The 22,235-nt window shown below is 46.9% G+C and overlaps 1 protein-coding gene across 4 annotated transcripts in view; it reads right to left on the bottom strand.

Annotated features, from left to right (window-relative positions):
* The window catches only part of LOC146019438 (syntaxin-binding protein 4-like), a 95,333-nt gene that overhangs the window by 3,585 nt on the left and 69,513 nt on the right, over window positions 1–22,235 (bottom strand). For all 4 annotated transcript variants that reach the window (XM_083151974.1, XM_083151975.1, XM_083151976.1 and 1 more), the window contains 14 exons: window positions 21,852–21,978; window positions 20,034–20,166; window positions 19,845–19,951; window positions 18,729–18,879; window positions 18,437–18,503; window positions 17,667–17,764; window positions 16,927–17,023; window positions 15,035–15,171; window positions 14,110–14,202; window positions 11,952–12,017; window positions 11,680–11,871; window positions 9,877–9,987; window positions 7,797–7,846; window positions 3,085–3,191 (listed from right to left, as the gene is read on the bottom strand). In XM_083151974.1, the coding sequence (XP_083008100.1) occupies window positions 3,085–3,191; window positions 7,797–7,846; window positions 9,877–9,987; window positions 11,680–11,871; window positions 11,952–12,017; window positions 14,110–14,202; window positions 15,035–15,171; window positions 16,927–17,023; window positions 17,667–17,764; window positions 18,437–18,503; window positions 18,729–18,879; window positions 19,845–19,951; window positions 20,034–20,166; window positions 21,852–21,978 (1,536 nt within the window). The remainder of the gene's footprint in view (window positions 1–3,084; window positions 3,192–7,796; window positions 7,847–9,876; window positions 9,988–11,679; window positions 11,872–11,951; window positions 12,018–14,109; window positions 14,203–15,034; window positions 15,172–16,926; window positions 17,024–17,666; window positions 17,765–18,436; window positions 18,504–18,728; window positions 18,880–19,844; window positions 19,952–20,033; window positions 20,167–21,851; window positions 21,979–22,235) is intronic.

Below are 22,235 nucleotides of genomic sequence, written 5' to 3'. Positions count from 1 at the left end.
CGCTTCACCTCCGGATTGCAGTGAAGCCGGTGCTTATAATGGCAGCATGTATGATGTTTTTTCACAGCGGGAGACCGTTAAATCACCCGTCTGCTGACCAACATTTTCCCACTGTGGGCTTCCCTTACTGGCTATTACTCCTCAGTACGCATGCGCCAGTCATATTTTCTCTAAGCCACACTCAAGATTATTGGGGGAAAAAAAACTTTATTATTTTTGTATGTGCACAATCCCTTGACGGCAACAAGGTAATGCGCTGTGCGCCGGTCAACACCAGCTGCAGCTGTTGTAATTGATATCTGCAGTTGTTGGAAAGGTCACTGACCATTCATGCAGTGCCCTCCACATCAGCATGCTATCTTACGTATATCAGTGGCCCTGTCATTTAGCACACATCCTCTCCCTAATACATATGGGAAAAGTGACATCAATATCTCTTTCCCCACATGTGTCTCCTTACATCTACCCCTGCAGTCACTGCATTTTATATGTGCCAGTCACTGCAACACCCAACAAGTAATGTACCACCGCCCAGCATAGCAAGTAATGTAAAACTTCCCAGCATAGCAAGTAATGTACCACCACCCAGCAGAGAAAGTAATGAATCACCACCCAGCATAGCAAGTAATGTACCACCACCCAGCAGAGTAAGTAATGAATCACCACCCAGCATAGCAAGTAATGTATCACCACCCAGCATAGCAAGTCATGTACCACCACCCAGCATAGCAAGTCATGTATCACCACCCAGGATAGCAAGTCATGTACCACCACCCAGCATAGCGAGTCATGTATCACCACCCAGCATAGCAAGTAATGTATCACCACCCACCATAGCAAGTAATATATCACCACCCAGCATAGCAAGTAATGTATCACCATAGCAAGTAATGTATCACCACCCAGCATAGCAAGTCATGTATCACCACCCAGCATAGCAAGTCATGTATCACCACCCATGTACCACCTCCCAGCATAGCAAGTCATGTACCACCACCCAGCGTACCAAGTCATGTATCACCACCCAGCATAGCAAGTATTGTATATTGGTCCTGGACCACCAGCCCGCGACGGCACCCCTGCAAGTGCACAGAGTGCAGTACAGAATATGTAAAGCTTAGAACACTCAGATCACACTGATAGTCACCAATCACAGCACAGATTACATTCACAACTAGCAGTATTCACAGTTGTGTCCCCCTCCAATGGTTGCCGGGGGGGGGGGGGGGGGGGGGCTGAAAGCTTTACACATATGAGATTTCCTGACTACTTTATTAGTGGGAATAAAGTCATGGGCCGGACTGGCTCTGCCATTAGGCAGCTGCCTGGAGGCTCCAAAATCTGGCAGGTACCTCTGAGTCTATCACAAAATGAAGGATGACTCTGAGAGGGGTATCTTTGTTGAACTTAATGCAATTGTCAGGTGTTGAACTTCTAAGATGCAACCTCCACAGTTTCAGAGGCGGATTTTCCACAAGGCAACCTGGGCACCTGCGTAGGGCCCATCCAAATCTCTTTTCCATCCAAAATGTTCCCAAAGGAGAACGTGGACCTGTCCCCACTCCCAAAGTCCCTTTCATAGGTTAAAAAAATGTTTTTTTTTTTTTAGTTTACTTTAAATGAAATGACACCTACTTCCAAAAGACCTGGAGCCTGATTCAGATTTGGACGTAATGCCGATGTTCATGCAGATGAGAATTTATCGGTAGACAGTGCATGCGCTAAGGTACTCTATCTATGCCAACTGCAATCAGCAGCAACAATATAGTGCTATGGATGGTTGGATGGAGGAGGGCCCCAAACCGGTATTTTGCCGAGGGCCCATGAGGTCTAAATCCACTTCTGACTTGAGGTTCTGGAATATCGGTATTGGTGTGAGGGTGGGGCAGTGAGCTGACATTTGCCTTGGTGTTGGCAGACGTATTAATGCTGGCTTAACTTTTTGAAAATAACGGATCGCTTCTCCTGCATAACGAGGAAAAGCGGGCACCCATAAAAGCCAAATGTATTAACCCCCATGTAGTCGTAGGAGAGCTGTTATGTCCTGTCTCCACGGTTCTCCTTATCGTCGGCTCTGTCAGCACTGCACATTTAAAAAAAAACTTCTCTACCCCCGGCCGGCGCACTGGTCATGCTATTATCGCGAGATCTCGAGCGCAGCCAAGAGCCAGCAGCAGGGCTAGTGTTGTCCCTGCAGTGGGAATAGGATAGCGCTAGCCCAGGGCTGGCGATGCGGCTGGTGGCGACTAACGGGCGATGTATGCCTAGGAGTCTGGTCATACATCCCCTGAGGCGTAAACGCCTGGGGGGATTGAAGGGGACAGCCGTGCAGAGTGTTAATCGGCGGGCTGTCCCTAGCGCACATTAGGTGCACTGATAGTACATTAAGAAAGATATATTTCCCCAGTTAACCAGCATTAAGTGCAGCATATGCACTTAACTCTGGGTAATACATCTGTCTCATTGTGACAACAGTAGCAATGGTATATAATAGGATTACTTAATGCAGTGTATGGGACAGAGCAAAACTGCTGCACATGCCCAGTGGTAGCAGCGTCTACTAAGTTTACTGTAGGTGGGGATGTGAGTCCTCACTGCACTGGACCAAAGAGTAGCTACCAGGAAGAAGAAACAGAAGCCATACCATGAGGTGGGAGAATGTGAGCTTAGAAAGTGCAGTACTGGCTCTATTATGTTTGTGTATTTATTTATTATGGTTTCAACCTTTTACTGACCACTTATTTATATTATTTAAATAATTGATACAGCCTATACTATAGCCAATCTATAGTGATAAATATTATTACTGCATTCCATACAGTATTTACTGTATGAAAAGGACCAAAACACATTAGGTTCTTCTACAGCTCCCTCAGTGACTCCCACCCTTGCTCCAATGTTCTACATACAGCAGTGGGAGATTGTGGATTGCTTTTAGAACCTCCCCTTCTAGAAATCCTGAGTTTGCCACTGCAGGCCCTTGAGGCCCTTCATCTGGCCCGGAACACGATCACCAATTGTTGTAAAGTACAGTAAAACGTGACAGAAACTGGATGAAGTCCCAGTAAGGAACACGCAACTCACCAGTACATGATTCTAGAATGTCACTGACTTCTGTAGCCAGCAGCTGTGCGGAGGGCAGGCACACGTTCAGTGCGTTCTCACTACAACTCTCCTCCAGGTCACCAGTTCTAGGATAAACAGATGAAAGCCTTTAATGTGTAATTAGCATTGTCTCATTTTATTTCATATTTAGTTATTGGTTAGGAACACCATCAAGAACAGTGGCCCTTATTCTGCTCTGTGCGGATTTTTCCGCATGCGGTCGGACCGCCGATGGTTTCCGACTGCGCATGTGCAGAGGTCACTCTGCGCATGTGCAGGCGATTTCGCCGCACGGATTCTTTATACGCCGCACAGGGGGCGTAGAGGGGCGTGAGGGGCTACTTAGCCTCATTACCCTATGCATACGCCCCCCGTTTCATGGGCGTTCCCATGCAAACGCGGGGTGTATGCATGGTAATGAAGCCGTGACGCGTGTGTAGGGGGCGGGCATCTGACATCGCCGGATGTCAGCTGCCCGCCCCCATACATGATTTCATACGGACAAGTGTCCGTGTGGTCTAGGGTGGCGGGCGCTGGTGGAGCGTGCGGCCCTGCATTCGATGTTCGGCGACCATCGAATGCAGGGGCAGCTCCCAAGACGGAGGAGGCGTATCCCCGTCCAATTTCATGCGGATCGCCACATATCCGCGTACGGACGGCAGGTGGCGATCCGTATGGAAGGCGGGGATTCGCCTGCACGGTCGCGGCCGCATATTCTGATCGGGCCGCACCGATCAGAATAAGGCCCAGTGTGTCTACATTCGCTGTTGCGAACTCTCAGTGATAATTATATTTGCACTCAAGTTCCAAACTGGCATTTATTTTCCAGACAAAATTGGTGGTGTTTTGAGTGCACCCTGAACATGTGAAAAGGTGGGGGGGGGGGGGGGGGGGGGGGGGGGGGGGGGGGGAGGTACTTTGAGATGTAAATGACATGGGACAGGTACATGGAGGGGTAAATGATGTGGGAGGGGTACATGGAGTGGAAATAATTTGGGAAAGATAGAGTGGAGGTGTAAATGATTGGGGACAGGTACGTTGAGGTGTAACTGATGTGGGATATTACGTGGAGGTGTAAATGATGTGGGACAGGTACGTGGAGGTGTAACTGATGGGGGACAGGTATCTCGAGGTGTAACTAATGTGGGGCAGGTACATTGAGGTGCTACTGATGTGGGACATTACACAGAGGTGTAAATGATGTGAAACATTTAGTTGGAAGTGTGAATGATGTGGGACAGGTATGTGGCAGTGTAAATTATGTGGGACAGGTACATGGAGGTGTAACTATTGTGGGACATTACGTGGAGGTGTATCTGATGTGGGACAGGTACATGAGGGGTTGTAACTGATATGGGACAGGTACATGGTGTAACTGATGTGGGGCAGGTAAAAGGAGGTGTAACTGATGTGGAACAGGTACGTGGATGTGAAAGTGATGTGGGAAAGGTAGGTGAAGGTGTAACTGATATGGGACAGCTAGGTGGAGGTTTAATATGGGACAGGTACGTGGAGGTGTAACTAATGTGGGTGGGTACAGTAGGCGGAGGTGTAACTGATGTGGGGTGGGTACAGTAGGTGGAGGTGTAACTGATGTGGGGTGGGTACGCTGGGTGGAGGTGTAACTGATGTGGGGTGGGTACAGTAGGTGGAGGTGTAACTGATGTGGGACAGGTAGGTGGTGGTGTAACTGATGTGGAGTGGGTACAGTAGGTAGAGGTGTAACTGATGTGGGGTGGGGACAGTAGGTGGAGGTGTAACTGATATGGGACAGGTACGTGGTGGTGTAACTGATGTGGGGTGGGTACAGTAGGTGGAGGTGTAACTGATATGGGGTGGGTACACTGGGTGGAGGTGTAACTGATGTGGGGTGGGTACAGTAGGTGGAGGTGTAACTGATGTGGGACAGGTAGGTGGTGGTGTAACTGATGTGGGGTGGGTACGCTGGGTGGAGGTGTAACTGATGTGGGGTGGGGACAGTAGGTGGAGGTGTAACTGATATGGGACAGGTACGTGGTGTATGTAACTGATGTGGGGTGGGAACAGTAGGTGGAGGTGTAACTGATATGGGGTGGGTACACTGGGTGGAGGTGTAACTGATGTGGGGTGGGTACAGTAGGTGGAGGTGTAACTGATGTGGGGTGGGTACAGTAGGTGGAGGTGTAACTGATGTGGGACAGGTAGGTGGTGGTGTAACTGATGTGGGGTGGGTACACTGGGTGGAGGTGTAACCAGGGCCGTCTTTTCGTATGGGCTTAATGGGCACTTGTCCAGGGGCCCCAGGTGTATAAGGGCCCTTTTCTGATAGCTGAGGATCCCCTTTTTCCAGGGATACCAGAATTTTGAAAATCGGCCCTGGGGAACTGGAGATATCCAACTTCAAAGCAGCAGTCCACATTAACTTCTGCTAATTACTCATTTACTTCCCAGTCATATTTCTCAGGTTCTCTCTGACTTGGTTTTTCTGAGAGTATATTCCAAAAGCTGGGACTCTCCCCTTTCTGTCAACACTAGCGGCTTGTCTCTATCTTTTATCAGAACCAGAGATATCAGCCTTCCAGCAGCCGGTCCCTGCTCCAGCTCCAAACGTCTGGTGTACAGTTTTATATTTTTGTCAATGGATTGCTCTGGCTCCTGATCTCTGATCCCCAAGTCCCCAGCACCTCCTGAAAGATGGGACTTTAGGTTTGTATACAATTGAAGGCTAAGAAATCTATTTACAGATAATTGCCGATATCTGCAGTCAAACAAGCTGCCCTTCCACCGAAAAATGACGAATATTAAGCCCACTCCATTATCCAACCCTCCTCTGCGTATAAAACACCCCCTACCTCCCTGGAAGTCATTTACAAGGGACCCTTCATTCAGCTCAGTGCCCCCTTCCACACGTTAGTGTTCACCCTCCCACCACCTGTGCAGTAAAGGAGGAGTAATTAGCAGAAGTTACTGCTCCAGGTCCTACATGTTGAATGGAAGATAGAGCACCCCCTGCCACCCGTGGGACATCAAAGCTGCTGCTAATAGCACCCCCCACCCCTAGGAGGGGAGAATGGGTAAGGGCCTCAGTGCATTGCTTTACCCAGGGGCCCACACTGCTGTTAAGACGGCCCTGATGGTGCCCCCCTGTCATTTTCTCCTGGATCCGCCCCTGTATGAACATATACATATATATACACACATACATACAGTACAGCGGCACTCACAAGGTTGTGTAGGGAGGGGCCCCGCTGGACTGCTTTGCCCGGGGGCCCATAATGCTGTTAAGATGGCCCTGGGTGTAACTGATGTGGGGTGGGTACAGTAAGTGGAGGTGAAACTGATGTGGGACAGGTAGGTGGTGGTGTAACTGATGTGGAGTGGGTACAGTAGGTGGAGGTGTAACTGATGTGGGGTGGGGACAGTAGGTGGAGGTGTAACTGATATGGGACAGGTACGTGGTGGTGTAACTGATGTGGGGTGGGTACAGTAGGTGGAGGTGTAACTGATATGGGGTGGGTACACTGGGTGGAGGTGTAACTGATGTGGGGTGGGTACAGTAGGTGGAGGTGTAACTGATGTGGGACAGGTAGGTGGTGGTGTAACTGATGTGGGGTGGGTACGCTGGGTGGAGGTGTAACTGATGTGGGGTGGGGACAGTAGGTGGAGGTGTAACTGATATGGGACAGGTACATGGTGTATGTAACTGATGTGGGGTGGGTACAGTAGGTGGAGGTGTAACTAATATGGGGTGGGTACACTGGGTGGAGGTGTAACTGATGTGGGGTGGGTACAGTAGGTGGAGGTGTAACTGATGTGGGACAGGTAGGTGGTGGTGTAACTGATGTGGGGTGGGTACACTGGGTGGAGGTGTAACTGATGTGGGGTGGGTACAGTAGGTGGAGGTGTAACTGATGTGGGACAGGTAGGTGGTGGTGTAACTGATGTGGGGTGGGTACACTGGGTGGAGGTGTAACTGATGGGGGGTGGGTACAGTAGGTGGAGGTGTAACTGATGTGGGGTGGCTACAGTAAGTGGAGGTGTAACTGATGTGGGACAGGTAGGTGGTGGTGGTGTAACTGATGTATGACAGGTACATGGAGGTGTTGTATTGAAAGGAGAGGAGGTTTTAGAACTTGCATATGAGAGTTAAATTTGTTTATTCCAACTTTTTACAAACATTTTTCTGTACCCCAAAATTCTGAAAAACTCTCTGCACATGGGACCTTATTCAGGTCTGTATATGCTCACATGCGAATTTGCATGCAAGCTCGATGTTTGGGCAATGTCCATGCGCATTTCTGCGTATGTGCATGCGCAGAGTGCGTGTGGCCATGACGAACAAACTGTTTGCCGGGAGCATCCAAAATTGCGGGTGTGGGTGGGATGTGGAGTGGTGGGCCGGGGGACTCGCCCATGGGAACGCCCAGCGTTTTATGAGCATTCCCATGTAAACGTTGGGTGTTCCCATGGTGTTCGACCAGTGACGTGGGACCGGGCAGCAGACATCGCCAGAGCAGCCGAGTCAGCAAAACTGATTGCCCTCAGTATCTTAATACTGGCTTCCCCAATGTTCCTAGCCAATCAGCATAACTGGAAATGGGAATGGGTTCTGCTCATAGATATGGCCTCAAACTGGCCCAACTTTCTTTTTGGAATGTGGAGGATACAGCAGATAGAAAATAAACATTTGGAGCAGAAGAAAGTTCTCTTACCGCTTATCATCAGAAAGTTGGAGTGAGGTGGTCAATATTTTCTGGATTTTCTATTAAAGAAGATAAAAATACCATAAGCTACGGAACTCACCAATATGAATGCATAGTACATAATACAGTATGTCCATTTGCAACATGGTCTTTTCTGGATATGTAACATTACTTTTATGCTGGGGTCACCATTCATAATTTCACAAAGAAGAAATATCTAAATGAGCTTATTATCAAATCTTATTTATGGGGAATTGACACAAAATGAGCTCTAGATTTTCTTTATAAAAGTTATATTAATTGATTTTTTACTTGTGACAGAGGCTGAGCTACAGAATAACTTCTAAGCAAGTCAAAGAAGTTGTAAAGTGATCTAGAGAAGACAGAAGGCACAGTGGCGGAGATGGATGAGAGCAGATGGAAGCTGCAAACAGAGATGGATGAGAGGAGGTGGAAGGTGCAGTGATGGAGATGGATGAGAGAAGGTGGAAGGTGCAGTGATGGAGATGGATGAGAGAAGATGAAAGGTACAGTGACGGAGAAGGATGAGAGCAGATGGAAGCTGCAAACAGAGATGAATCAGAGAAGATGGAAGGTGCAGTGACGGAGAAGGATGAGAGCAGATGGAAGCTGCAAACAGAGATAGATGAGAGGAGGTGGAAGGTGCAGTGATGGAGATGGATGAGAGAAGGTGGAAGGTGCAGTGATGGAGATGAATCAGAGAAGATGGAAGGTGCAGTGACGGAGAAGGATGAGAGCAGATGGAAGCTGCAAACAGAGATGGATGAGAGAAGGTGGAAGGTGCAGTGATGGAGATGGATGAGAGAAGATGGAAGGTGCAGTGATGGAGATGGATGAGAGAAGGTGGAAGGTGCAGTGATGGAGATGGATGAGAGAAGATGAAAGGTACAGTGACGGAGAAGGATGAGAGCAGATGGAAGCTACAGACAGAGATGGATGAGAGAAGGTGGAAGGTGCAGTGATGGAGATGGATGAGAGAAGATGGAAGGTGCAGTGATGGAGATGGATGAGAGAAGGTGGAAGGTGCAGTGATGGACATGGATGAGAGAAGATGGAAGGTGCAGTGATGGACATGAATGAGAGAAGGTGGAAGGAGCAGTAAGGGAGAGGGGGTTGAGAGAAGGTGGAAGGTGCAGTAAGGGAGAGGGGGTTGAGAGAAGGTGGAAGGTGCAGTAAGGGAGAGGGGGTTGAGAGAAGGTGGAAGGTGCAGTAAGGGAGAGGGGGTTAAGAGACGGTGGAAGGTGCAGTAAGGGAGAGAGGGTTGAGAGAAGGTGGAAGGTACAGTAAGGGAGAGGGGCTTGAGAGAAGGTGGAAGGTGCAGTAAGGGAGAGGGGGTTGAGAGAAGGTGGAAGATGCAGTAAGGGAGAGGGGGTTGAGAGAAGGTGGAAGGTGCAGTAAGGGAGAGGGGGTTGAGAGAAGGTGGAAGGTGCAGTAAGGGAGAGGGGGTTGAGAGAAGGTGTAGTAAGGGAGAGGGGGTTAAGAGATGGTGGAAGGTGCAGTAAGGGAGAGAGGGTTGAGAGAAGGTGGAAGGTGCAGTAAGGGAGAGGGGGTTGAGAGAAGGTGGAAGGTGCAGTAAGGGAGAGGGGGTTGAGAGAAGGTGGAAGGTGCAGTAAGGGAGAGGGGGTTAAGAGACGGTGGAAGGTGCAGTAAGGGAGAGAGGGTTGAGAGAAGGTGGAAGGTGCAGTAAGGGAGAGGGGCTTGAGAGAAGGTGGAAGGTGCAGTAAGGGAGAGGTGGTTGAGAGAAGGGGGAAGATGCAGTAAGGGAGAGGTGGTTGAGAGAAGGTGGAAGGTGCAGTAAGGGAGAGGTGGTTGAGAGAAGGTGGAAGGTGCAGTAAGGGAGAGGTGGTTGAGAGAAGGTGGAAGGTGCAGTAAGGGAGAGGGGGTTGAGAGAAGGTGGAAGGTGCAGTAAGGGAGAGGGGGTTGAGAGAAGGTGGAAGGTGCAGTAAGGGAGAGGGGGTTGAGAGAAGGTGGAAGGAGCAAGAAGAGAGGGGTGGTTGAGAGAAGGGGGAATGTGCAGTAAGAGAGAGGTGGTAAAGAGAAGGCAGATAATAATTTCCAAGAGGTTTACCTGAACAAAGCTGAGTAGTTTTTTATTGGAAACTTCCAGGTGTTTGCGAGTCACTTCAGATTTGCGGAGTTGGCAGTCTGACAGAGACAACCGTCTGTTAAGATCCAAACCCTAAGTATACAGAATCCACTGTTGAAATAGTAGTCATTACCTGTATTCAGGGCCATATCTAAGGGTGTGCAATCGCAGAGACCTGGGAGCAGCACCGTTACCCCATGGTCCTTCCTCCTGACTAGTCGGATGCCCAGAACATCACCCTGCAGTCAGAATCGCGGCTGCAGGGTGACATCGTGAAGTCAGGAGCGTCCCTTGAATGGCATGCACCCTTGGGTTACCAAAGCTTCCATAATATACAGTATTCTGCATCACTTATTGTTGGCTGCAACAGCTAAAACATAATTGATGATTGGCTGTTAGGCCTCTAATACAGAATGAAGGGGCAGATGTATTAAGCCTGGTAAAGTGATGAATTGGTGATAAAGTGAAAGGTGCACCAGCCAATCAACTCCTAACAGTCATTTTTTAACCACTGCTGATTGGCCGGTGTGTTATCACCTTCCACTTTATCACTGCTTTATAACTTTACCAGGCTTAATACATCTGCCTCTAAATATTATGAGCATTGTTAGTAATACCCCTTTTACACCGCCGAAAAATCCGGGTCAGAGGCGGGTCAGACCCGGATCTTCGGCGGTGTAAATCCCTAACGCCGTGTCCCTTTACACGGGACTTCTACCCAGGTCCTGACCTGGGTAGAGGGCGGTGTAAATGGGAACGCCGGGTCGGATGACCCGGCTCCCATTTACATGAATGGGGAACGTCCAACCTGCGGACCGCAGCGTCCGCAGGTTGGACGGGTTGTCAGCCTGACAGTCACTGACAGCCGGCGCTGCTGTCTGCTATACCCTGCAGACAGCAGCAGCAGCGGCGGCGGCGGGGGAGGGAGGTGAACGGATGCCTGTGTGCGGCATCCATTCACCTCCTGTGCGACGGCGGGGGGAGTGTGCGCGGGGACTGGGGGCAGCCTAGCAGCTTACCTTAGTGCTGGGCTGCCCCCAGCAGCGTTCCGGTCCGGCGGCGGCGCGCGGCGGTGATTGGCGCTTGGAGATGACATCGCGCTGTCATCTCCAAGCTCCGGGGGGGGGGGGGGCGGGTGCGGGTCGGGCTGTCCGCCCGGTGTAAATGGCTCTAAACGCCGGGTCGCACCCGGCTTGAACCTGGGTCTAAAAAAGCCGGGTGCGACCCGGCGTTTTGGTGTAAAAGGGGTATAAATAATCCCTAAAGGGTCTAGCCACTATTGCGGTGGTTCTCAAACTCGGTCCTCAGGACCCCACACAGTTCACGTTTCTAGGTCACCCAACAGGTACACTCATTACTGACTGACACAAAGATCCACGGGTAGAGCTAATTATTTCACTCGATTCTGTGAGGAGACCTGCAAAACATGCACTGTGTGGGGTCCTGAGGACCGACTTTGAGAACCCGTGCACTCCTGAAATTAGCTTTTAATAGTGAACATGACAGTTTAATGATAAATTCAATTAACATTCCCCCTTATAGAGAAACCCACCTATATACCCGCCTACAACTTTTACATCTTCCCGGTTTCCATCTGTTTGCACTGTGCGCTGGTGTAAATGTTTCCACAGAGATGTTTTATGTTGTATTCAAATCTAACTAAAATAAATAACCCTGCATGGATAATATAATGGCCTTGTTGAAAAACACAGAAAAAAATCAAAGCATACAAATCAAACAAATGAAAAAAAAACATAAGTTTCTGAAAGTGCAGTAATTTGTCACCTCATGGACTTCTAACGCCATTAGCTTCTTCTTCCCCGTCACCTGGTTCTTAAGTTCCATGATTTCTGTTTCTAGAAGGTTGATGACCTCCTCGTAGTCATGCTCTGCGCTGTGCGACTGTCGCTGGGCCACTAGCGCCACCTGCAGCTTATTCTGGAGACAGCGGTTCTCTGACAGTAGTCCCAGCACTTTCTGTAAAGTAGTCCACCATTACCTTACATTGAAATCAGCTGGTTTATACAGTCGGGAGAGGTCCATATGTCTGCACATACCTGGTTTAGAGAATGAAGTTCCTCTTCAGTTATCTTCTTGCTAGATTCTGTTTCTCTCAGAGAAACCTGGAGAAGTGTTAAAACCATTTAAGGAAACTGCACACTACACAAGTAATTCACTAACAAGTAACATTGCTACTACAAAGATAATTGGGGGATACTATATCAATAAAGTTGCTTATTGCAGTATCATACATGCCTGTGAGGTCAGTGGCGTAACTAATAATTGTGCGCCCCCCTGCCGAAAATGCAGGGGGGCGCCCCCCCTAAAAAAAAAAACAAAAAAAAAACAAGCAGCGTGGAGCCGTGGCGCGCGGGGGGGGGGGGGGGGGAGGGGGAGGGAGGGAAGGGGATTGAGGGGAGAGAGCGTGTGTGTGTGTATGTGTGTGTTTGTGTGCGTGTGTGTTTTACCTTGGGCCGCATCAGTCCGCGCCGGGTCCCGGCTCTCCCGGCTACTGCTGCTAACGAAAGTGACACTTGGAAAATGGCTGCCCCCATACAGCAGACGAAAAACTGTCTGCGGTATGGGGGCAGCCATTTTCCAAGTGTCACTTTTTGTATCAGTGAGAGAGCAGCGCTGCGGCAATAGCCGGGAGAGCTGGGACCCGGACGGTGCGCACACACACAGACAGGCAGGCAGACAGTGACTGTCGTCCCGCAGCCCCCCGGCGCCCACATACCCTCAGCGCCTCCCCGCCACGGCGGGGGCTGCGGGACGGTAGTTACGCCAGTGTGTGAGGTGTAATGTGGAGTGTAAAATCAGAACAAAATATATACTAAGCTCGCAAGGAGCATCAGTCACTTGTGCAGCCATCTGTAATGAGCCACAACATCGCTACCTTTGTATATGTGGACTAAGAAGTTATACATATATTGTTGAAATTGGAATGAGTGTTTTTTAACTGGTTATTTTGAATACAGTGTGGGTGTAATGTGTTAAAGGCACTTCTACTGTGTGGGTGTAATGTGTAAAAAGGCACTTCTACTGTGTGGGTGTAATGTGTAAAAGGCACTTCTACTGTGTGGGTGTAATGTGTAAAAGGCACTTCTAATGTGTGGGTGTAATGTGTAAAAGGCACTTCTACTGTGTGGGTGTAATGTGTAAAAAGGCACTTCTACTGTGTGGGTGTAATGTGTAAAAGGCACTTCTACTGTGTGGGTATAATGTGTAAAAGGCACTTCTAATGTGTGGGTGTAATGTGTAAAAGGCACTTCTAATGTGTGGGTGTAATGTGTAAAAGGCACTTCTACTGTGTGGGTGTAATGTGTAAAAGGCACTTATAATGTGTGGGTGTAATGTGTAATGGCTATGGCTACTGTGTCAGTGTAATGTGTAAGGTAATGTGTAAGGTACCCTACTACATACACTACTACCGTGGCCCTTATTCAGATCTGATCGCAGTACAAAGAGTTAGATTTGTGTGAGTTAATTTGTTTCTGTGTAGGGTAAATACTGGCTGCATTATTTTTACACTGCAATTTAGATTTCAGTTTCAACACACCCCACCAAAATGTAACTCTCTCTGCACATGTTTCATCTGTCCCACCTGCAGTGCACATGGTTTTGCCCATTTTGAGAACAAATTTGTACTGCGATCAGATCTGAATAAGGGCCAGTGTAAGTATGTGTGAGTGTAATGTGTAAGTGACACTACTACTCTGTGTGCATAATGTTTAAGATGCACTACTACTATGTGTGTTCATAATGTGTAAGGTGCACTACTACTTTGTTAGTGCAATGGGCACTACTAATGTGTGGGTGTAATGTATAATTGGACACTACTACTGTGTAGGTGTAATGTGTAAGGGGCACTACTACTGTGTGGGTGTAATGTGTAAGGGGCACTACTACTGTGTGGGTGTAATCTGCAAGGGGCACTACTACTGTGTAGGTGTAATGTGTAAGGGGCACTACTACTGTGTGGGTGTAATGTGTAAGGGGCACTACTACTGTGTGGGTGTAATGTGTATGGAGCACTACTACTATGTAAGCTGCTGCAACCCCCCCCCCCTCCATCACAGCTGCTGATATCATCCGATGTTCACTCCCCACCAATCAACAGCGCCACCAATCAACAGCTGGAGGATAAGTGGGGGCTCCTGTGCATAGCTTTGCCCTGGGACCTACATCGCCCTGCTCCTTCCATCCAATGCTCACCTTCAGCCGCTGAATCTCCTGCCTCAATTCAGACACCTCGTCCTGTAGCTGCTCCAGTTCTAAGCCATCAGAGAACCGAGGGACGTCCATATCCTGTGACACAGACAGAGGAGGAAAAACTGGGACTCAGGTCAAAGAGATACAACAATATAGAGAGGAATGTATTGTCTTTTTTCATCAGGGCTAAATGGCAAGCACCGATAGGCAGGCCCGGATTAAAGCAGGGGCAAAGGGGTCAGTACCCCTAGGCCCCCTCTAGCTAGGGGCCCCCTGTGGTTGGCATGTATTTAAAAAAAAAAACTTTTGATTATTTTTGTTGTGTTATCAAATCTAATGCTCAAGTACCCCACGCATGTCATGTTTTCTGGATTTCAAGTAAGTTATAGGTGTCAAGTAAGTTAGCGGTGTCCAATTATCCCACCTGTTTCCACAGTCAGAAATCCTGAAGGCAAGACCTTTAAGGGATACATGAGAATCTATATAATGTGAAGTCCGCTGGACAATTTCCATTGAATACTGTATGTTATTTTTTTGTATCACTAATACAACAGAGGAAAGGAATCTGGGATATTCAAACTATTGTGGAACTACAAGCCCCAGCATGAAGCTGTCAGGGCACATTACTTTCCAATAGCTGGAGAGATATAAGTTGACTACCTCCAAGTGACAACTATATCAGAATGTGCATTCCTGGGAGCTTTGGGTATTTTCCTGAGGAATCTTCACAGCCTCCAATGGCTGATAACAGAAAACAACAGCTCGAATGAGGTTATAGACGAACTTCTCAGCCTTGTTACAAAATAGTTTTTATTTAATTTTTATATATTTATGATAAAATTTAATTTCGACTTGAGGGCACCAAACAATGAAAATCCTAAAACGTTACTGTCTGAGGGACACCGAAGTCATTGCATCATTCTCTCACCTTGGTGATGGGGGAATAGAACGCAGATGTGTCCAGTAAATTGGCCACTTCATAATGTGTGAAGAGTATGGAGCTGCAGTCCAGACTGGCCTCCTCTGGCTCATCCTGTAGACAGTCACGCAGGACCTGCAGGAAATCTGATAAGAGGACATGTGCCAGCAGTAAGCACCTTTCTTGGAAAACAATGAGACATATTTCATACATAAATCCAAAATCTTGAACTCCAGCCAGCAGTTCACCCAAATAGTATATAAGTTTTGGAAAGAGGCTTTAAATGTACAGCATGTGGGTGGCATATGGGAAAGGCAGGGGGTTAACAATGTGAAAAGTTTTAGAAAATCCATGCAGCATTATCAGTGAGTGAAGGGGTTTATGGCCCAAACCAGTTGTTTCAGGTTCTTGGACATGGGGATGGACATGAAGTCTTAGGACAAGAGTTGTGCAGTGTAAGCTGAGGTGTGGGAATGGAGGACACAGACTAGTGTCCAGTGATAAGAGTCCATGCTGGGGGCTGTGGAACACCCAAGGTGAAATTGTATTCCATGGTCCTCAGGCATTATGGAGCAGCATGTGGGTGCTGCTAGGAAGAGCAAGAGATTCCATATTCGCAGTGTGAGGGCAGCAGTAGCAGAGACTAGTGGAAGGAACAAGGGGAACCCCCACCTTTGGGGGTACCCTAGAAGAATGATGATCTGGGTGAGTGTTTGGAAGCCATGTGAGGTGAAACGCCCCCAGAAACGAGTCCATGAAAGATCCTGGTTAGATAGACTGCAGAGAGCCCCCAGCAAGTAGAGGGAGAATGCACCAAAAAGAATCCCAGTTTGCGGCTGCCTCTCTAATAGTTCCCAGAATGCACTGCTATGTAATGTACTGCTGTCCCATCACTGTTTATGCTGCTGTTGCTTTTTTAAGCGAATGAAAAGAAGTGCTTGACTGATGTAGTCTGAGGAAGCCTACTGTATAGGAATATTTGACTGGAGAGAAGAGCAAGGAATTAAATGTGATGGCAGTGATAACCCTGTCTGAACTGCAAATAAATTGCTTGCTGTTTGTGATGAGACGGCCTGGTGTACCATTCTTACTTCACTACCATACCTAGCACTGGCCAGATATCACAAAGGTTTTGCAGCGCTTAACAATACATAAATGAGCAAAAACAAAAACAAAAAACTAATTAAAAGACAAATTAGGGTATAAGTAAATGGTAAATAAAGACTGCATCATATTCCAAGAAAACACATAAGGAAAAATGTCCCTGCTCGCGAGAGCTTACATTCTAAAGGGGAGGGGCAGACAGACAAGAGTGACACAGAAGGGGTAGAAGTGAGCATAAACAGGTTAGGAGGAGAGATGGCTGGGTTTAATGAAGAAGTGGGTCTTGGGAGCCTGTTTAGAGTTTTGTATGGAGAGGGATAGTCTGATAGGGAGGGGTAGAGAATTCTAGAGATAAGTAGTGCAACGGACAAAACCTTGGAGGCAGGAATGGGAGGAAATAACCAGGAGAGGTGGCATGCATTTGTGGAGCAAAGAGATTGGGAGGGAGTGTAAAAAGAGATAAGGTCAGATATGTACAGTTGGTGGGAGAGGAATGGGTGATGGGTTTGTAAGTGAGTGTGAGGAGCTTGAATTGTATTCTGCTTGAATTGTATAGGGGCGCCAGTGTGTTGTTTTTTAAGAGAGTGGAGGTGGATGTAGTACGCTTGAAGAGGGAGATGACCCTGGAATTGAGGATAGATTGGAGTGGAGAGAGATGTTTGTCAGGAAGGCAGAAAGGAGGAGAGTACAGAAGTGCATTCTGGAGTTCATGTGGGTCTTTGTATCATTCTGGATAAGAAGGGGTCTAATCCTGGAAATATTTTTTAGATGTAAATTGCAAAGCCTACAATACTCACCTCCATACGATACTGTCCCCTGACAGTCTGTGATTAGTCCCTGGTGAAGTTCTCTCTTCTTGTCATCTGACACATCTAGCCTAAGGACCTTCAGAATCTAATGTCAAACAAAATAGAAGATTGGTTGACTACATGAGTACCAAAGCAGGGCTGGCAGAAAGACCAATGATGCCTCCTAGAGGCTTCTTACATTAGTAGCTGATATTTTCTACTCCTTAGAATGTTATTGTGGTCTTAGGTGACCACATGGCTTCACCTAAAGACAGCGCTGGCTATGGCTCTATAGAGATGGCCGGGGGAACCAGGGGGTCAGAACAGAGTTCTATAGAGATGTCATCCCCCGAATATATGGTTGTGATTTAAGTTCATCATGTAGCAGAACTGTAGCAGGAATCACATATGGACACATAGGTCTGCCTCCAAAAATCCATGAGTCCAGAGTTAGATAGGGTCACGATGGGGGAAGTACCATTAGCTGTGTTTCCATGCTGTTACAATGCCCCCCTCCCCCCACATCAAATTTAATGGTACTTATGTAATATCTGGGCTCCCGTTTTTCTTATGAGACCGCATCCCCTCGCGGGGCTCGCTGCGCTCGCCACACTTCGGGCACGGTGGCTCGCTGCGCTCGCCACACTATATAAAATCAACTCCATGCGTAGTTGGATAGTAGGGGTATGAAAAAATGGGGTGCATTTAACATGGGAGCCCAGATAATACATAAGTACCATAACACTTACCAAGTCTAGTTTGTCCTTTTTGAGCCGGACATGGGGATCTAACGTGACCTTCTGTTTGTTCCCTGGCGATGTTCTGTGATTAAGTGGGGATCCTGGAGCTGGAATGTGAGTTGCATGTATTATATGAGTTAGGGAGCCCAACTGGGTCCAATATAAATAAGATAAAGGTTAAAGGACACAGGTGCTCAATTGTACAACACAACATTCCATGGCAACCATCAAATTTTAGCTTTATTGAGGTTGGCTACACTTGACTGCTGAAATCTGATTAAGGACTTTGCAGGACATGTATCCAACCTTCTAACGCATGGAGAAGCTATTAATAGTAATCAGCATCCAGTTAGCATTTATCAAATACATTCCATAGATGATAGGTAAAAGCTGATTGGTTGCACTTCGTCACTCTTTAGACTGCTGGATACATTTCTTCTGTGAGCTACAGCCTAGAATTTCCATCTCAGTGTCTTCAGATGTCCACTGCTATGCGAAGTCACCATGCAGGCTTACAGCTCAGGGAGATAGAACCCATCCATGATTCTCTGATAGAGCTACCCAGATAACCTCAGTTACGCTCTATAGGGGAAAACAAGATATACTCCCTCCCACAGCACTACAAGATCAAAGCAAAAAACATCAGGGTATCTCTGGGTAGAAACTTACCACAAGGGGGCAGTTAAGTTATTAGTCAGACTGGTGTTGTACCAAAGTGAACTTCCCGTTTATTATGCCCAGACATCATAAGAGTTCCTAAAAAAAAAAATACTTCCTACCTGAGATGGTAAGTTCAGGGGGGCAGATGTCGAGAGATGGAGAAGGCACATTATTTTCATGTCGGCACTAAAAAACAATGGAGTCAGGATGTTACATGCAGACACACCCTTTGCACTACAGTACATGCACATTACAGCTAACAATACCCTGGCAACCAATCAGTTTCTAAGTTTCATTATATAGACTGCTAGATAAATGCTAGGAGTCTGATTGGTTGATCTGGGAAACTTCTATGCTTTGCGCCTTTGGGAGCTATGATACATATCCCCTTTGGAGTGTGTACTATCTTACCTCTGGAGACCGGATGTGGACTTTAAGCCTGCAGGAGCCCAGACCGTTTCCCAGCATCCTGTGCTGCAAGGAACTAGAGCTATTGGCACTGGAGACACCGGGAACACGCCCAGTGTTTGGGATAAAGGACACATCTGTGCAGCTGTCCTGTCTTAGAAGAAAGATGAAAAGTTTAAAGAATTTAATAATAGCCTGATGTAAGGCCAAGGCCCCAAGGTTACATACAACTCCTCTCTAAATGTTACATGGTATAATTTAAAAGCAAGACAGAGATTAGAACTTCCACGGTGGAATAAAGTATGCCGGCTCTGTGTGGTCCACCACCCAGATAGTAGGGGCAGATGTACTAAGACTTGGGAGATAAAGTGTGTGTGTGTGTGTGTGGGGGGGGGGGGGGGGAGTGCCAACCAATCAGCCCCAGGGTTTTTTAAACACAGCTTGTAACATCGCAGTTAGGAGCTGACTGGTTGGTTTTTATCTCATTCTCCAAGACTTGCTAAGGTGCCACAAGTGTTTCGCTGCACTGTACAAAGGAACAGTACGGGGAGACCAAACTTAGCATTACAGTAAATAACAAAAATAGAGTACAGGTAAAAAGAGCACCACAATTCAATACACATTACAGCTTAGATGTAAGTAGTGAGGACGTGATCAACGTACTACTAGGGGCTGGTGGCCAAAGACGGAGATAAGTATGCTGAGAGCTGTAAGTGAAATGTGAAGAGAAGAGCTTCGACAACAGGCGGTTGGCATTCACAACGAACCCTTGTCAATCCTTCCATTTATGTAACTTGAAATAAAGTTTATTAAGACCACAATACAGTATATAAGAGAGCAGCTCCTCTCTAGTAGAAGCATGCCAGGTCTGAGGAACATCTCTGCTGCTAATAATAAACACTGCTAGGACAAGTAGAAACCAATCAGATTGTGAAATGTGATATATTTGGCACCTGATTGGCTGCTATGTGCAACAGCTCCAATTGTCCACTTCAGAAGGTTAGTCTGGTTAATATTTTGAGCTCTGACCAAAACTACAATTTTAATTTTGGGTGGATCTATTCTATATTTGACAGTATAGCATCCACAGGTAGCCAGACGGAAATCGCAGACACTCACCTAAACCTGGACCTGGACAGAACCCGTTTGGCTTCCTCATTGGTGACTCCAATCAGTGAGTCTTTGTTGATAGAAACCAGCTGATCTCCTGGTCGTAGCCGCCCATCCTAGAAAAGATCCCAAAGGTCCTTAGTTGAGGGAGCCAATGGTCAATTATGGGACTGTTGCTAACATTGCTGACACACTTACCCGGGAACTATCTCCGTCTGGTAACACCTCCTGTACATAGACCAACGGCCCTTCCTGACGATTGGAACCACCGCTGATCACTAGGCCCAGGCCGGTAGACTTAAGAATGGAAATATTCTGGATGGATGAGTCACTGAATACAAAGTACAATAAAAGGGATGTAATTAAAGTCACAGCAAATCCCATCACTGAGGAAAAGGGTCTTGAATTTATGTCTGTATCCAAGATAACATGATTTAGATTACTTTCTGGAATGTGGGCCTACCTTTGTATTACAATGTCAGTTGTTTGATGTATGTATATATTAAATTTGCCTGCAGACCATCGAACATGCACTCATAGGGGTAAATTTACTAAGATGGGATGTTGCCCATAGAAACCAGATCAGATTCTCTGTGGAATTGCTACTTTTTAACATGCTTAATATCCCCGAATCTCCGACGTATTGACCCGCATCGATGCCTACTGATCGGCGCATGCAGTCGGCGAAACGGCAGTTTGAGGGATCGGAGGATCACCCCCAATGGTGTATGGGCCCCTTAACATTACACTAAGAGAACCAATCGGTATGATGGAGTGTGAGATTGTGTAATCCTGTAAAGTTGAATTATGAGTACGTTTAGTAAAAGCATATTAATGTATCTCCAGAGATAACAGCTTGATAACCGCATCATGCCACAATGCTTAGAGATTTGCAAAGATAGACATATTTGTAATGTAATAATTAATAGAATATGTTATCTGTGCAATCCAGCATTAAATGTCATTTGGAAAACATGCTGTAACATCTTAGGGGGATATCCTAATAGTACCAACAGTAATGACCTTATGATCACAGGGAAACAAGTCGTTTCCGTAGCGCAGCAGTGACCACAGCTATTGACATGGCTAACAGGGCCATACTCGGGGAGACTCTGCTGGGCGATCTGAGCGATGCTAGATCACCCAGCACACAATGCTGCACAGCAATGTGTCATTGATGTGCTCTGAGCGATCTGACCCTGTCCGGCAATCTGACTAGATTTATCCTGCATGGCCTGGTGATAGCACCGTGCATCGCTATGGCCCCTACACACGGAGTGATGTAGGGTCATTTTCTTATTAAGACAGCTTCTTATATAGCGCACACATATTCTGCAGCGCCTTACAGAGAATATTTGAAAATTCATATCACTCCCTGCCCCAAGTGGAGCTTACAATCTATATACCCTATCACATGTACACGCACACACAGACATTCTAGGGTTCATTTTTAATCTACCGGTATAGATTTGGATAGTGGGAGGAAACCAGAGTACCCAGAGGAAACCCACGGAAGCACAGGGAGAATATACAAACTCTGCACAGTTAGGGCCATGGTGGGAATCAAACCCATGACCTCAGTCCTGTGATGCAGTAATTCTAACCATTACATCAAGGATGAGGAAACTTTGGTCCTTCCGATTTTGCTGAACTACATATCCCAGCATGCACTGCTACAGATTTGCTATTTAGCCATGCTAAAACTGTAGCAAAGCATTCGGGGATGTGTAGTTCAACAACAGCTGGAGGGCAGAAGGTTCCTATCTCTGCATTACACTGAAACTTACACTTTATCCAAAGTTTTGAATGTTATTAGTAACTGTTTATTATATTTATATATCTTAATGTACTTACTTCTCCATCCATAGCAGCGAAATCGCTGTATAGCTTTTTGTTGGTTTATAGTATATATCTATGTATTGTTATATACCATTACATACTAGGTATGTTGTAGAGACCATTTTATTGTACCAATATATATCATTGTATTGTATGTTTGTTTAGCATACACCATACCTTGTAGTATAATATGGAGAAACACCAGCACTCCCCCCAAAGTGGCTATGGGAGCTGGCAGGGCTGAGCAGTAAAGGACTCTGGGAGCGTGATGAGGACTCGGAGGAGGTACTCTCCAGGTATCGGCCTATCACAAAGAAAACAAAGAAAACATTAATGTAACCAAAAATGCCAATAAACATTTGCCTGGTTGACTGAGTTACCATCAAAAGAGCTTCCAAGATAATGTTATGGTCTATCCACATTACAGGGTGAATACATAAAGAATAAAAATAAATAAATGGCAACAACTACCATTCTCACTACCACTTTCACATTGTGGGCTTGAAATGTCTTACAGATTTTCTATCTTTAAGACTATGCATAATGTCTTTTTGTTGGTCT

The sequence above is a fragment of the Crinia signifera genome, chromosome 7 (assembly GCF_055691185.1).
Source record: "Crinia signifera chromosome 7, ASM5569118v1, whole genome shotgun sequence".
NCBI lineage: Eukaryota > Metazoa > Chordata > Amphibia > Anura > Myobatrachidae > Crinia > Crinia signifera.
Note: the sequence above shows the minus strand (reverse complement) of the source record. Positions and strands in the feature narration are given on the sequence as shown.